This window comes from Heterocephalus glaber, unplaced genomic scaffold (genome assembly GCF_053883595.1).
Source record: "Heterocephalus glaber isolate CG9 unplaced genomic scaffold, H.glaber_assembly_v1.0 deba00000122, whole genome shotgun sequence".
Taxonomy (NCBI): domain Eukaryota; kingdom Metazoa; phylum Chordata; class Mammalia; order Rodentia; family Bathyergidae; genus Heterocephalus; species Heterocephalus glaber.
The window spans coordinates 10942444-10957145 of record NW_028258138.1 but is presented as its reverse complement, the minus strand read 5'-3'; the positions used below and the strand labels follow the sequence as shown (position 1 = coordinate 10957145).

General features: G+C 44.9%; 1 protein-coding gene across 6 annotated transcripts in view; it reads left to right on the top strand.

Annotated features, from left to right (window-relative positions):
• Positions 1-14702, top strand: part of Eva1c (eva-1 homolog C) — an 88471-nt gene that overhangs the window by 46642 nt on the left and 27127 nt on the right. For 5 of the 6 annotated variants that reach the window (XM_004842284.4, XM_021256162.2, XM_021256157.2 and 2 more), the window contains one exon: positions 4561-4713. The exons of the other annotated variant lie outside the window; for it this stretch is intronic. In XM_004842284.4, coding sequence (XP_004842341.1) covers positions 4561-4713 — 153 coding nt within the window. The remainder of the gene's footprint in view (positions 1-4560; positions 4714-14702) is intronic. 6 annotated transcript variants of the gene reach the window in all.

Sequence of the window (14702 nt, the reverse complement as noted above, 5' to 3'; positions counted from 1 at the left end):
AATGGCGGAGTCCCACTGAGTTCAACCCCCCAGGGCTGAAAAAACAAAAACCAAAGAAGACTTACAATATTTTAACTTGTGATGGATTTATGGGGACACAGCCCTGCTGCAAGTCAGGGTGCCTGTGGGTGTGTATTATTAAAGAAACTGGGTGGCCCATATAGCCCTGTAATTGGTAGAAGTAGGAAGGAGAATTTCACTGCTGTTGTCCTCTAAGCCATATCGTGATTCTGTCCTCTTCCCAAGCTCCTGTTGCTCTTTCCATCGGTGGCCACAGGAATTTTGATGACCCACTCCTGGAAGGCTGCCCACGCCTCTAATCCGAGACCTAGTGAGAGCTCTGAATCCAGCTCCGTAACAAATTCTAGTCCTTTAAGAAGAGTGGCACTTATGTCAGCAGCCCCATTGTCTTTTAGGGCCCCAAAATGTCACTCTTAGGTGACAGTGAGTTAGCACATTCCGGGGAACCAAGTGACTCAGCAGCATACAGCAGTAACCCCAAGGACGTAAGGCAACACACAGGGGCTCCCTGCTCCAGGAGATGATGTGCCTGTAATCTGGGGACATGATCTCTGGAGGGCCCACCTGTGGGTGTTGTGTTACACTGGGTGGGTTTTGCTTCCATCAAGGCCACTTTCAACGAATGGACTTTAATAAATCAAGGACAGGTGGCTACTAAGTGCATTTCACCACAAGCTTACAAAGAAAATGCTCTTGTGATTAAAAAAAAAAATCCTGAGTTAAAGAAAAAAGAAAAAAAAAAGCTAGTGCCATTAAAGTTTCCAGTTTTCTGAGCTAAAGCTTGGATTTTCTCCCACCTTCTCCTGCCCTTAACTGGACGAACTGTTGCTGGCTGGGAGGGGGCTTGAGCTCCGTGGTGTGACTCCCATGCCCTCCTGTCTACACCAAATGCAGGCATTTAACCTGGGCCTTTGAAGTTGGGCAAAACATTGGTTTTGGTGAGATTTAGCCTCTACTCATAAACCAAGCCAAAAACTCCTGCCACTGTGGAGGACACGGCTCACCCTGATGACTCTAACCCAGGGAGAGTCGGTGTTGTTTTTGTTTAGAAAAAGACAACAAAACTGTCCTTGGCTCCAAGTAACGCTAAGATTCTAAGGAGCAGGCAAAAGGCCCTCTAAACATTTCCTTAGCCACTGGTTTAGTTTCCCTCTCCATGGTGGTTCTTCTGTGTGTTCAATGACCAGAGAGTGTGGGGGGTTTGTGAACATTTGTAACCCAGTTTCTGCTCTGAAATGTTCCCGTTTCATGTGCAGTAGTATCTATCCCCCTGACTGATATGCCAAGTCCCCCATGGGATGCCCAAACTCTCTGTATACTACATTTTTTCTATACATGCATACTTATGATAAAGTTTAATTTATAAATTAGGCACAGTAAGAGATTAAGAAAAACGGGCAATTAGTAAAACAATTATAACAACATACTATAATAAAACTACCAGCTCAATACTCTAAAGCTGTGTGGCCGTGTATAAGAAAAATGAGGGTAATCTGGAGACAAGCACTAAGACTGCGACAATCAGTCTGATAACCAAGACAGCCCCTCGGTGACTAATGGCAGGGAGCATATATACTGTGGGTACACTGGAAAAAAGGGATAGTTTGTGTCCTGCGTGGGACACAGCCAGACAGCAAATTTTTCAGCATGCTACTCAGTAGAGTGCACAACGTAAAGCTTATGAGTTGTTTGCTTCTAGAATTTTCCATTTAAAATTTTGGACCACAGTTGACTGTAGGTAGCTAAAGCCATAGAAATCAAAACTGTGGCTACAGGGGGGTGACAGGATTCAGAGTAGTGCTGAGGGTTAGCAGCACTAAAGCTGGTGGTCCTCTTGAGACCCTGAAGTTTTCCTTCCTGTAGCCCAAAGGTTTGGTCCTCAGCTGCTTTTCTGGTTTTGGTAGAAAGTCATGGGAATTTGCAAGTTATGGAGAGGTGGGGCTTGTGTTTGGAAATTATTTTCTTTCATGTTTTAAGTTTGAGCTTAAGCATCACTGATTCTGGGCTACAAAGATCCAGCCAGCTGCCATAAGCCTAGTATGTATTGCAAATAAATGACCATGGTAGCCTTTATGTGTTTGCTTTGCTCTTATTTTGCAAAATTTACAATGACAACCCAGAAAAAGATCTTTTTCTCCCCTTCCTTTTTCTGTTTTGTAGCACTGGGGGTTGAACCCAGGACTTGGCACATGTTAGGCAAGCACTCTGCCACTGAATTGCATCCCTAGCCCCCATGGGAATATTTTCTGACACAGATGATAGAAGTTAACATTTAGAGTATATGATTCACTTCTCCAAACAATTGCTGAAAGTCAACATGCAATATGCAAAGGGTATGAAGAAGCAGCCTACAGTGGGGCTCTTTTGAATATTAAATTTATTTAGTTCAATTAAAGCTCTTAGAACAGAGTCTAGTGGAGAGAACCTGCTCAATGAGTATTAGTTATTACTCATTTTATAAGGGAGAGAGGTAAAGGGATTAAAAAAATAATCAAGATATGTTATATGCATGTACCAATTTCCCCAAACAAATATCACTGCTCTGTATTACAAACATAGACTGATAAAAAAAATCTTAATTGAGGTATAATTTGTATAACATAAAAGCCTCCCATTTTCAATGTATAATTTGAGGACCTTTGGTGAGTTGTACACCCACAGCTACAATCCAGCTATAAAACATTCCTTTCATCTCAAAAAGTTTCCTGTGTCCATTTCCTGTCACTCCTTGATGGCACCTCCAGTCTCAGGAAACCACTAATTTACATTCTATCCCCTAAAGACTTACCTTTTCTGGATATTTTGTATATAGTCATGTGTCTCATAAGGACATTTCAGTCAATGACAGGTCACATATATGACAGTGGTCCCATAAGATTATAATGGAGCTGAAAATTTCCCGTCATCTAGTATTTTTGCTATATCTTTCCTGTGTTTAGATAAGGTACAGAAATACTCTCCTTTGTGTTATAGTTGCTCATGGTGTTCAGTACAGGGACACGCTGTACAGATTTGTAGTGCAGGGGCAATGGGCTATACCATATGTGCTGGATGCATGGTGGGCTCTGCCATCTTGATTTGTGTAAGTACACCCTCTAGACACACAATGATGAAATTCCCTAATGTGACATTTCTCAGAACATATCCCTGTTATCGAGTGACACATAACAGCATAGTAGCTCTGCCTCCTCTGTGGGGGTACATTTCAAGACCCGCAGGGGATTCCTGAAGCATATACATACCCATGCTAGGGTTTTGTTTATAACTTAGGCACAATGAGAGATTAACAACAATAATAAAATAGAACAATTATAACAACAACTGTAATAAAAGTTATGTGAGGGCCGGGGATTTAGCTCAGTGGTTCTGCCGCCTGCCTCGCAAGTGCAAAGACCCGAGTTTGATCTCCGGTACCAAAAATAAAAAGAAAAAAAAGTTATGTGAATGTAGTTCATCTCTCTAGAATTAAATATTTTCAGCCTGTGGTTGACCATGAGTAACTGAAATTTTGGATTTGGGGGGTACCTACTGCAAATAGAATCATTATAAGCAGTCCTTTGTGTCTGGAATATTAGCAATTACTACTTTAAAAAATAAAATCATTATTAAAATTTGTATTAATTGAGTAGTTTTGGGATGCACCCTAAAAAAATCAATAGTCTATGTTTTTGGGGTTTTTTTTTTGCAGGGCATTTATGATGCCACTGAATGACATTGCAAAGAAAGATTTTATTCTGGTAAACTTTCCCCTACATTTTTTGTGAACAACGCACACTTGTTTCCGATGATCCCAGCCTAGAGTGCCCTGAGGGGCAGTTGTTCCTGAATTACTAGATTTAGGGTGGACTTCACCCTTGTTTTTGTCCTTTTCCTGGCCCCCAGAATAATTTGCTTTAATATTATCTGTCTTTTCGTTTGTTTGTTTGTTTTTCAGTGCTGAAGATAGAATCCGGGATCTCATACATGCTAGCGAGGGCTTTATCACTGAGCTATACCTCTAGCCCCTTTCAAAAAATTTTTTTATTTTGAGACAGAAGCTCGTTTAGTTGCTCTCTTCTCTCCTTTTAAACACACACTCAAGCACATGCACATGCACACACTTGCGCTCACACTCACTGTGAGCTGGCTGTGGAGTCAGTGCTGAGGTTTACCTAGGTGCTTCTCTCGAGTTTTCCCCCTTTTGAGTCCCAAGTCAACATCTGAGAAAGGCATCCTTCATTCAGTTAAGGAGTCTGGGACCCCAAGTGAGTGGCGAGAAACTTCCTACATGGCCCAGTCCTCCCTGGGACCTAAACTGCCCTGTGCTGCACCTGGTCTGTCTCCCCGTTTCGCACCTTAGTGTAACTCCAGGGATCCTGGCACTGTCAGCAGGTTGTCCCCTCCTGCTTCCTGGAGAAGGCTTTGTTTACAGGTGGGGCCATCCTGACTGTCCACTTCTCTGAGCCCAGCAGCTTGAATTAGTGGCCAGGATTGGGCAATCCTCCCTGATTCCATCCTAGGGAAGCTGGTGGTGCCGCTGATTTTTTATTTCTGCTTCAGATGAATTAAAAAACAAAACCGTGTGTGAGGACCAGGAGCTGAAGCTGCACTGCCACGAGTCCAAGTTTCTCAACATCTACTCCGCGACCTACGGCAGGAGGATGCAGGAGAGGGACGTGTGTTCCTCCGAAGCAGAGAGGCTGCCCCCTTTTGGTATGTGTGCCTATGTGGGTGTGATCAGGGGCTGACTGAGCGGATTAGGGTCCTGGGTCCCCAAGGAAGGAAGCTGCTGTCTGGCCAGTACCCAGATTGCAGGGAAAGTCAAGGGCAGGAGCTACTGACCCACCATGAGCAAGCCTCTTTCTGTCCCATGTTCCTGAATCTGGCGTCTGTTCAGTCATTGCACATCAAGCAGTTATGGAGCTCCTGCTGTACACAGAGCCCTGTTTTAGGCAGTGGGGAGCCATCAGTGACCAACACAGTTGGCACAGTCATGGATCTGATCTTCCAGCAGCAGAGGAGGAGGCCACAAGAAAACAGATGAGAAAGAAACTGATACATTTACTGCTCCATAGCTGTGGGTTCTACTTCTGTGGCTTCTACTTCTGTGGCTTCAACCAATCACAGGTTGGAAAGATTTAGAAAAATTTGCACATATTGAACATGTACAGATTTTTTTCCTTATCAAAATTCTGTTAACAATACAGTATACCAAGTACTTCTATAGTTTTTACATTGTATGAGGTATTATAAGGAGTTGAAGTATATGGGAGGATTGCATAGGTTAGATGCGAATTCTGCACCATTTCGATAAGGAACTGAACTTATCTCCCGCCAAGGGATGATTGTTTATGTCATGTATCAGGTGCAGATAAATCTGAGGGGAAAAGCTAGCCAGGAAGGGAGGTGGGAAAGGCTGGGGGCGCTGCAGAGAGGAGCCGCTTCTGTGAGGGCTGTGCCAAGCAGACTCAGACGAGGCAAGGGCATGAGCCTGCAGGCATTCAAGAATCAGTGCCCAGGCAGAGTGAAAGTCCAGTTCAAGGTCTTGAGGCCAGACTGGATCTAGAGTGGTGAGTGTCAAGAAGAGCTCAGTGCATCAGTCTTCTTAGAAGTTTGTGATTTGGAGCAAGGAGCCGATGCCATAATATGGGCCTGATGGCTCCATCCATCAAAGGCATCCTGTATGATTGGCCAGAAACAGAAACAATAGGGCGTGCGTATGTATGTATATATGGAGGGGATGGAGAGAAAGAGCAATCGCAAGGAATGGATTCACAAGAGCATGGGACTGGCAAGTCTGAAATCTGCATGGCAGGTTGGCAGGTTGGAAACGAGGGGAGGTTGATGTTGCAATCTTCAGTCCAAATTCTGTAGGACAGCAGGCTGGAAACACAGGCAGAATTCCTATGTTGCAGCCTTGAAGAGAATTCCTTTCTAGAGACATCTCAGTCTTTGTTGTTAAGGCCTTCAGCTGGGTGCACAAGGCCTACCCACTAATCTGCCTTACTGCAAACCCACTGATTTAAATGTTAGTCACATCTTAAAAAATACTTCCCAGCCGTATCTTCCCTGGTGCTTGACCCACAGCTGAGTACAGCTGAGTCAAATCGGTGTGTGAGATTAACCATCACACTCCAACCTGCAGCAGTGTGAAAGCTTCTGTCCCTCTGCTGTGTTACCAGAGAGAACAGACCAGGTTGTGAAACATCCTGATGAGTTGCACTCATCGACCAACTTCTAAAATTAGCTCCTTGATGAATTAGATTTTTGCAATTTACCCATAGATTGCATATGACATTAAACATTAATTCAGAAAAGAAATCCACGCCTAAGTAATATTTTGAACCAAAATTACATCAGTGGCCTAACCGCACAAAACATAAGACCAAGTGAGAACCAGGTCACGAGGAATGTGTGTCCTCCAAAGGCCTTGTCATGGTTTGCATATGATTTCAGTGTGTCCCCCAAGGGTTCATGTGCTGACATTTAACCGTGCTTGTGAGGGATTGGGAAGGTGGAACCCTAAGCTGACTATGGTGGTCAGAGGTGGGGATTAGATAAGGTTGTCAGGGTGGAGCCCCTGTGATTGAGTCCATGTGGCTTTATAAGCAGAGAGACCAGCAGAGACACACACATCTGTTCTCTTTCTCTTGTCATGTGATGCCCTCCCCTCCCTCGGGACTCTGCCAGCAAGAAAGCTACCACCAGATGTAGGTCCTTGACCTTGGACCAGAACTTCAAGCCTAAATGAACCTCTTTTTTTCATAATTTCCCAGCTCAAATATAGTAAACAAACAATATAGAGGGCCAGGGATTTAGCTCAGTTGTTCCACTGCCTGCCTTGCAAGCTGAAGGTCCTGAGTTTGATCCCCGATACCAAACAAACAAACATTTAATACACAAAACTGGTACTGGGAGTGTGGGGTCATTACTTGAAATTGTGGAAATGGCTTTGGAATTGGGTAATGGGGAGAGGTTTGAGGGATGTGGAGGAGTAGGCTGGAAAAAGCCTGTGTTGCTATAAGGAGACATTGTTGACTTTTTTGGTGATGGTTCAGCAGACGATACTAGGGAATTAGTCTCAGCTGGAAATAAGGATCCCATTGGAAATTAAAGGAAAGGTCATCCTTGTTATGAAGGAGCAAAGTACCTGGCTATATTGTTTCTGCGCAATTCTTATGACCAACACTTTGTGGAAAACCCAATTTAAAGGTGATAGATTGATTAGTTTATTTTGTAAAGAAGATTCAAAAGAACAAAGCATTCAGTCTACAGCATGGGCATTATTGGCTTTTAGTCAGATTCACAGTGAGGTCAGGAGCTAAATGAGCACAGAAGAAAAAATTGGAAAATTCACAGCCTGGCCAAGGAAGGAGCTAAGAAAGGCATGTAAGGGTGTGGCTGAAAAACCACTGCTAAAGTGATTAGGGGATGAAAACAAGCCAGTTCCTTTGCATTGGGAACAACTGGAAAAAGGCCTGAAGTCAAGCAGGCCTGGTTGCAGCTTGTGCCAGTGCTAGACTGGGATCTCGGTGTTGTGATAATTTGCAGGTGTGCAGAATGCAAGTGCTTTTACAGTATCATGGTGGTTCCATTGAGATTTCAAAGGAAACAGTGGGAAGCCAGCCAGAAGTTAGTCACTGGGTCAGAGCCCTTGCAGAGAGTCCCCCAGGGGGCAATGCCTAGCAGAGCCATAGGAGTGGAAACTCAGCAGGGACCCCAGAAAGTATAGCCATGAGCCATATGCAGTTCCCACTGAAGAGGGCTACATGAGAGAGTGACCACATGCTGTGGCCAGAAAGCCATACCAAGGCCCTAGGAGCCCAGCCCTCTCTGCATTATGCAAAGATGCCGGACTTGGAACTGTAGAATTTAACATCTGCCCTCCTGAGCATTGGCCTTGCTCTGGGCTAATTGCTTTCTGTCTCCCTATTTCTCCCGTTTGGAAGAGGAATGCTTACCCTGTGCCTGCCCTGCCATTGCATCATAGAAATAGACAACCTGTCTTGATTTTACAGACTCACAACTGCAAGGAGTTTGCCTTGTGTCTCACATGATACTTCAGACGTTTGAATTAACGTTGGAACAAGTTAAGACTCTGAGACTGTTGAGATTGGGATGAGTGGATTGCATTAAGAGAAGGATGAACCTAAGGGTCAGGGACAGAATGGTTTGCACATGATGTGAGTGTGTCCCCCAAGGGCTCATGTGCTAAAATTTAGTCTCCACTGGGAGGTATTAAGAGAGTAGAAACTTAATCTAACTATAGGGTTTAGAGGCAAGGCCTTTGGAAGGTGATTAGAATTGGATAAGTTCATCCCAGTGGAGTTCCCAGGATTGAATATTGATGGCTTTAAGAGAAGAGAGACCAGCAGAGACATACACATGTGTTCCTTGTCTCTTTCCATGTGATCCCTTGTGCTGCCCGTGGACACTGCCAAGAAGGCCATAACCAGATGCAGCCCCTTGACCATGGATAAGAACTGTGAACCATCATAAACCTCTTTTCTCTGTAAGGTTCCCAGCCTCAGGCATTTCATTACAGTAACTAAAAATTGACCGATACAGGTCTATACCCAGTGTCCTAGGAAGGCTGCTCTGTCAAAATTGGGGGAAATCTGTTAGGAGACAGTTGTGGCAGACCCTAAAGGAAGGCTGGCATGGGCATCCAACTGACCCTTAGATCTGGGGGACAGGGCTCCTATTTTCACAAACTTGGCTGCCAAATGGACAGAGAGACATTTGTGAGGGTGGGTCTCCATTTTCTATTAATGGCACTACCCTCCGTTCCATTCCCCAAAAGTGACCTGTGACTTCCTGAAACTCCATCCTCCCTCTCAAATAACACCTGAAAATGTTCAGATAGCAATGTGAGTTTCTCTCTTCAATGTCTCCAGCCCTTGCCACCTACTCCCTGCTGCTGCCTTAGGTGAAGGACCATTGCCTGGGCCATTCGACAAGTCTCTCTACTCTAAGTTTTGCTCTTCTACCCAAGGTAGCCAGAGACATCCTTCTTGAAAGGAGATCTGTCACTTCCCTGCTTAACATCCTACAGGGGCTCTCTATGTGATCCAAGTTCCTTAGCTGAATAAGGAAGCCTTGCTGGTCTAGTCCCCTTCTACAGAAAAAGGACTCCATTATTTAAAAATTCTTTTTATCATTCAAGTGACGTTTCCAGAGGGGACTCATAAAGGCTATGCAGGGCATTGTGAGTTGCTTCTTCATGCATGCTGCCGTCCTCCCTGCCCCATATTCCATTTCTTCGTATAGGGAAAAGGCACCCCATTTCTCAGCTGTTGACTCTAACTTGGCGCCATGTGCCTTGAGAAGCAGCAATAAGCAACTATTTCAGCTGCTCTTTTAAGCAGACTTCATTTGGCCAGGTACTTAGATCTATTGGCCCAATGATTTGCATGCAGTAGGTTGTTGCCTTACATTTTCCCAGGAAGTTAAATGGGCATTGGGTTTAAAAGGGAAAAATAATCAGGCACATAAAGTGTTAGCAAAAAGCCTGGCTAAAAGATGAGTTTCCATGGGGAGTTGAAAGAATCCTCAGGTCAACAGTTTAGCTGATGCAACATCATTGATGTGGGAAGGTTTGTGAATAAAGAGTGTGCCCCTTGCTTAGCCATTCAGGATAAACAGCTTGAGCACTGGCAAAAACCACCTGCTAACTTTCTCCCACTCTCCTGCTCTTTACCATCAAGTGCTTCAGTTCCTCTGTCCCTTCATCAAGGGCATTGTCCCTGATCACCAGGATCTGCCTTGCATTTTTGAGTCACAGCTAAAGAACCAGGCCCCTCTTACCTTGTCCTTTGCAGGGTGAAGGAACCAAAAGGGAAAGTCAAGGGCGGTCAGCTCATCCCAGCCCTCAGCCTTACATGGAAACTCACCTGTCCGTGTAGACATAAATCTTTGCTGCTATACACTGTCTTTATCCAAATGAATGCCAGGAAATCATTTGCTCCTTGGCCCAGATAAACTGCGCATTACAGTTTTAAACTGCATTTGGCACGTACTTCCCATAAAACCACCAGTTTATCCCTCTTGTGTAAACGTGTTTTAATGTCACCCACTTGAAAAGCATACTCTAGTCCTTTAGGCTCCACAGTATAGCTCTAATCTGGCCTCTTTGGTCCCAGCCCACTGGGCATCTGGACCATTAAGGCTGCCTTCTCTCTTCACTTAGCAGCCAAGGGATTTTATTTAAATTAAATAGATCACAGGTCTCCCTATGTAAAGCCCTGCACTCTGCCCAGTGTAATTAGAAAATATACAGTCTCCAACTGTGATCCTGCATCACTGTCTTCTTCCTCTGGAGCATTCATAACCCTGGGCCTTGGCACAAGCCGATCCTTTGGCCAGGATTGTTCTCACCACATTCCTTTGTGTAGCTGGCTGTGTCTTATGATTCAAGAATCAACTTTGAGGTTGTCTCAGAGAGGTTTCTCCAGCACCTACCAACTCAATGCCTCATTGCCCCTGCCCTTCAGAGCTAGCCTTCTGATTGATTTTTCTTCTAGCGTGGAAATAGTCTGTGTTATGTGTGTATGGTGCATCTCTACAGAAGCTGAGCTGTGCAGGGACTGACTGTGTGGAATTCCCAGCAAGTACAACAGCATCCAGCACAGAGTAGGTGCTCAAGTGAGCCCTGAGCTGCATGAATGAATCAGAACCCTTCCTAAGCATGTGGAGTCGCCCACACCCAGCTCCTGTGGAGCGATGGTTGTTTGGTCACAGTCTTTGAATGTAGGCCTGATGCTGTCAGAGCTTCTAACTGCTCATGAGATGCTGGAAATCCGGGTTTAAAAAAATGTGAAATGTTCCAACTTTTAAAACACTATGTGAGCCAAACAAAACATGCCTACAGGCCACATCCGGGCCACAGGCTGCCAGTGTATGTATGAGATCACTGATCTATGTTCCCAGTTATTCCTGCAGCTCAGCCACATGGCTTTGAAGAAGGGGAAAGGGCTATTTATCCTTAACCTGAGACCCTGGTGTGAGTTCGGGTGGATGAGAGAATGAGCCAGGAGTGGTTCTCATCGAAAGCTCTGCAATTTGTGTCCTGGAACATCTGGTTGAAGGGGTGCGCTGTGTGCTTCTCCTCTTGCATATGAACTAGAGTTGGGCAAACTCGTGCTTTGGACCTGGAGTGCACAGCAGGGGCACATGCAGGGAAGACCCCGGGGCTTCCAGAAAGCACCCTGCAGTGGGCACCACTCCGGTTCCCACAAGAGCAGAGTGTGGCTCTAGCACCTCGAAACTAGGGAGAGAGACATTTCCAGGGCTTTCTAAAACATTATCATAGCCATCATCGTTATTCTTCTGCACAAACATCATAATAACACTTAACAGAAATAAGAAAAAGATTGAGCTACAAATTTGCCCATCAAAGACCAAGATATTTATTTTTCTAAATTTCTTCCAAGTCCTGGTGCCTGAGCATAACAGGTTTTACATAATGGCAATTTGCATTCTGCTTTTCTTTCCTTGAATTTTGTATCATGAGTAGTTTTCCATGTGGCCAAGATCCTAACAATGTCGATCATGTCTACCATCTTATGACAGGGACATATTACACAATTTAATTATTCCCTAGTGGCTGGATATTCTTCATGGTCTCGAACTTTCCACATATTACAAATAATGTATAATGCGTTTGTGCCTGTAGCTTTTCATGTCTTCTAGATTATTTCTTTGGGATAAATTTGCAGATGTTTTCTACCAAAAGGGGACATGGCCAGTTTATAATTCATCGTATGTATCCTCAGAGTTCTTTCCAAAAACCTTGTGTACCAACTTATTTGTGTAAACAGTGAAGTGCAATGATGGGCCAGACTTGGACAAACTCATGTGCTTTGGACTTGAAGTGCACACCGGAGTTTCCCTGCAACTTTGGCAGCCTTCTGTATGATTTCCCTGAATGTTTCCAATGTAAGAGGTCGAAAATGGCCCTGTAGTATTGTTTTAATTTGCCTTTCTTGTGTTATGAATGACTTGAAGAGTTCCTTATGTTTTTATGGTTACTGTGTTAGTTCTCACACACATTGTTTCTCTAGACTTTCTTTTTCTTTTCCTGTTGGTCTTTATTTATTAATTGATGAGCTCCTGGCAGAGTAAAGAGAGTTAACATTTATGTGCTTTTCTTGCAGTAAATATCCCACCTCCATAGTCTGTTATTTCTGAACTTGTAGTAGTTTCAGTTGTTGTTGCTTACTGTGTGTGTGTGTGTGTGTGTGTGTGTGTTTGTGTGCGTGTGATGTGTAGAATAAATTCAACAGAAGCAGGCTGAGTGGCCTGGAGAGGGAGCCCCCTAATAGAAGTCAGAATACGTGTGTATGAGCCCCAACTTATAGGTGTGATGCGCTCAGGCTCCTGTAAGCCTTCCCAGGGCTACCCAGTCCCTGGTTACCAGTACTGTTCCATTGGACAGATGCTTCTACTGAACATTTCCAAGAACCTTTCTCAAAAAAGCCCAGAGGGAGGACAGTAGCGCCCCAATATTCTGTGTGATACCCTAAGTGGGTTCTATCTGCAATACATCAGGCTGGCCTGGCCCGGGGAGGCGGGCACTGAAGTGGCCAGTGTCTGTCACACACCATGACCTTATCTTGAGCTTCACCATCTACTTTCCATCGTCCTGCACATGGACAATTATATTCATGTGCCACAGTGGGGTGAAACGCAAAGAGACAGCTGCTCAAAGCCAAAACAGTGGCTGGGGCAGCCTGGGTACCTGAAGGAACACCTCAGCATATCTACAGCCATTCTCTGTTAAGCTGGGAAGCTCTGGCCCAAAGTTGCAGTTGGCCTCAGGGTATAAAGACTGTAAATGCTGGCATTCTCTTCAAGATCCTTAGACTTTCCCTGAAACCCTCTTCCAGGCCTTTCCAGCTCACGCCCACTGCCTGTCTCACAGTCTTAGTATTTTCTTACCTTAGCAACCACTTCCAAGTATCAAAATCTATATTTGTTCTCTATGGCTTTGTAACAAAATACTGCAATCTGTGATGGCTTAAAAAGAGGCATGTATTATCTGTCTTACAGTTGCTGTGGGATAGGAATTCAGGAGTAGTTTCGTACAGCAGTTCTTACCCGGGGTTTTGTTCAAGGGTCCCATGAGATTACAGCCTGGGCTGCAGTCACCCTTGGGTGGGCCATCCAAGGTGGCCAGCTCATCCTGGTAGGATGGTGGTTTTCGGTGGAAGGCTTCAACTCCTCCCACGTGGGTCTCTTGGTTGCCCTCGTGATATGGCAGCTGGCCTCTCCCAAGAAACTGACGCAGAAGAGCAAAGGGAAAGTGTACACTGTGTCTCTGCCGTACTCTGGGCTATAGGGACCCGCTGTTATGCACTGTGAGAACAGGCTACAGAAGGACTTGAATCACAGGAGGTGATGGTCACTGGGGACCATCCTGAAGGCTGTTTTGGGTAACTCGTGTCCCCTCTTCACAATGCACTTGTTGAAGTCCAGTACTCAAAATGTGAACTTATATGGGGATAGGCTCTTTAGAGAGAGGCTTCAGTTAAAATGAACCCCCAGGGGTGGGCCCTATTCTGGTACGACTGGTGTCCTTATAAGAAGGGGAAATCAGGACACAGACACGTACAGAGGGATGACCATGTGAAAACACAGGGAGAAGATGACCGGTTACAAGTCAAGGAGAGAGACCTCAGAGGAAACCATCCCTGCTGACACCTCGATCTTAGACTTCGGGCCTCCATTAACTGAGAAAATACATTTAAACCTTTGGTACATGTTACAGCATTCCTAGCAAACTCATACAAAAGCGGATGACCACGACTTTTAAGTACAAGCAAAGATGGATAGAGCAAGCCAGTTGGGAGACTTTCTCCAGAGTGACACTGTACTATCCCGTGGGTCCATATAGAGCCAGATCTGAGTTCTTCATCTTGAGTGCAGCTCACTCAGAGGCGTTCATGAAAACTCTTTCAGCAGTCAGGCCCATCATAACTTAGACCTCAGAGGGAAGGGAAACTGAAAGGAGCCCTGAAAGTGATGGGCGTCATTGGTCCCCACCAGCATCAACAGAGGAGCATTTTCATACAATGAGGGAGAGAACCTTCCTAAGGAACTGGGCATGAGAATGCAGCCTGCAGAAAGTCCCCTGGCTGGCCATGCACTGTGGTGCGTAATTTCCTGCTGTGTTACATTTTCTGGGTGGCCTCCAGGGATTCTGCTATTTCCTTAATAAGAGAGTGAGAAAATCACACAATGGGCCTCAAGGCCAGCCGGGGCCATCTCAAGGCCAAGTGTGGGCAGGCCTGGGCTTTTCAGCCAAACATCAAGGTGCCAAGAGCTCCCACTGCCAAAACAGGGCCACTTAAGAGCAGCCAGCCCAATTATCTAGATAAACACAGGCTGCGAAGGGCAGTTCACTTCAGTCTTGGTGTCAAACAACTGCCAAAAAATAAAAATTAAAATGGTTGAATATCGTGTTATCACATGTATGGGGGGAGAGTTGCCAGGGTGCAAATAAAATCAATGCCGGAGGGAAATAATCATTAAAAAAACAACAGCAGGATCCTGCAACTGTTTTAGCACTGAGTGAGAACAAAGATATGGTCAAACCTGAATCAGACCTGAGTTTCCTTGGTCCACATCCTGGAATGACATTATGGGCTCTTTCACACTAAGACGAGATCTTCCTCCCAGGGTAATTTAAAAGTGTAAAAGTG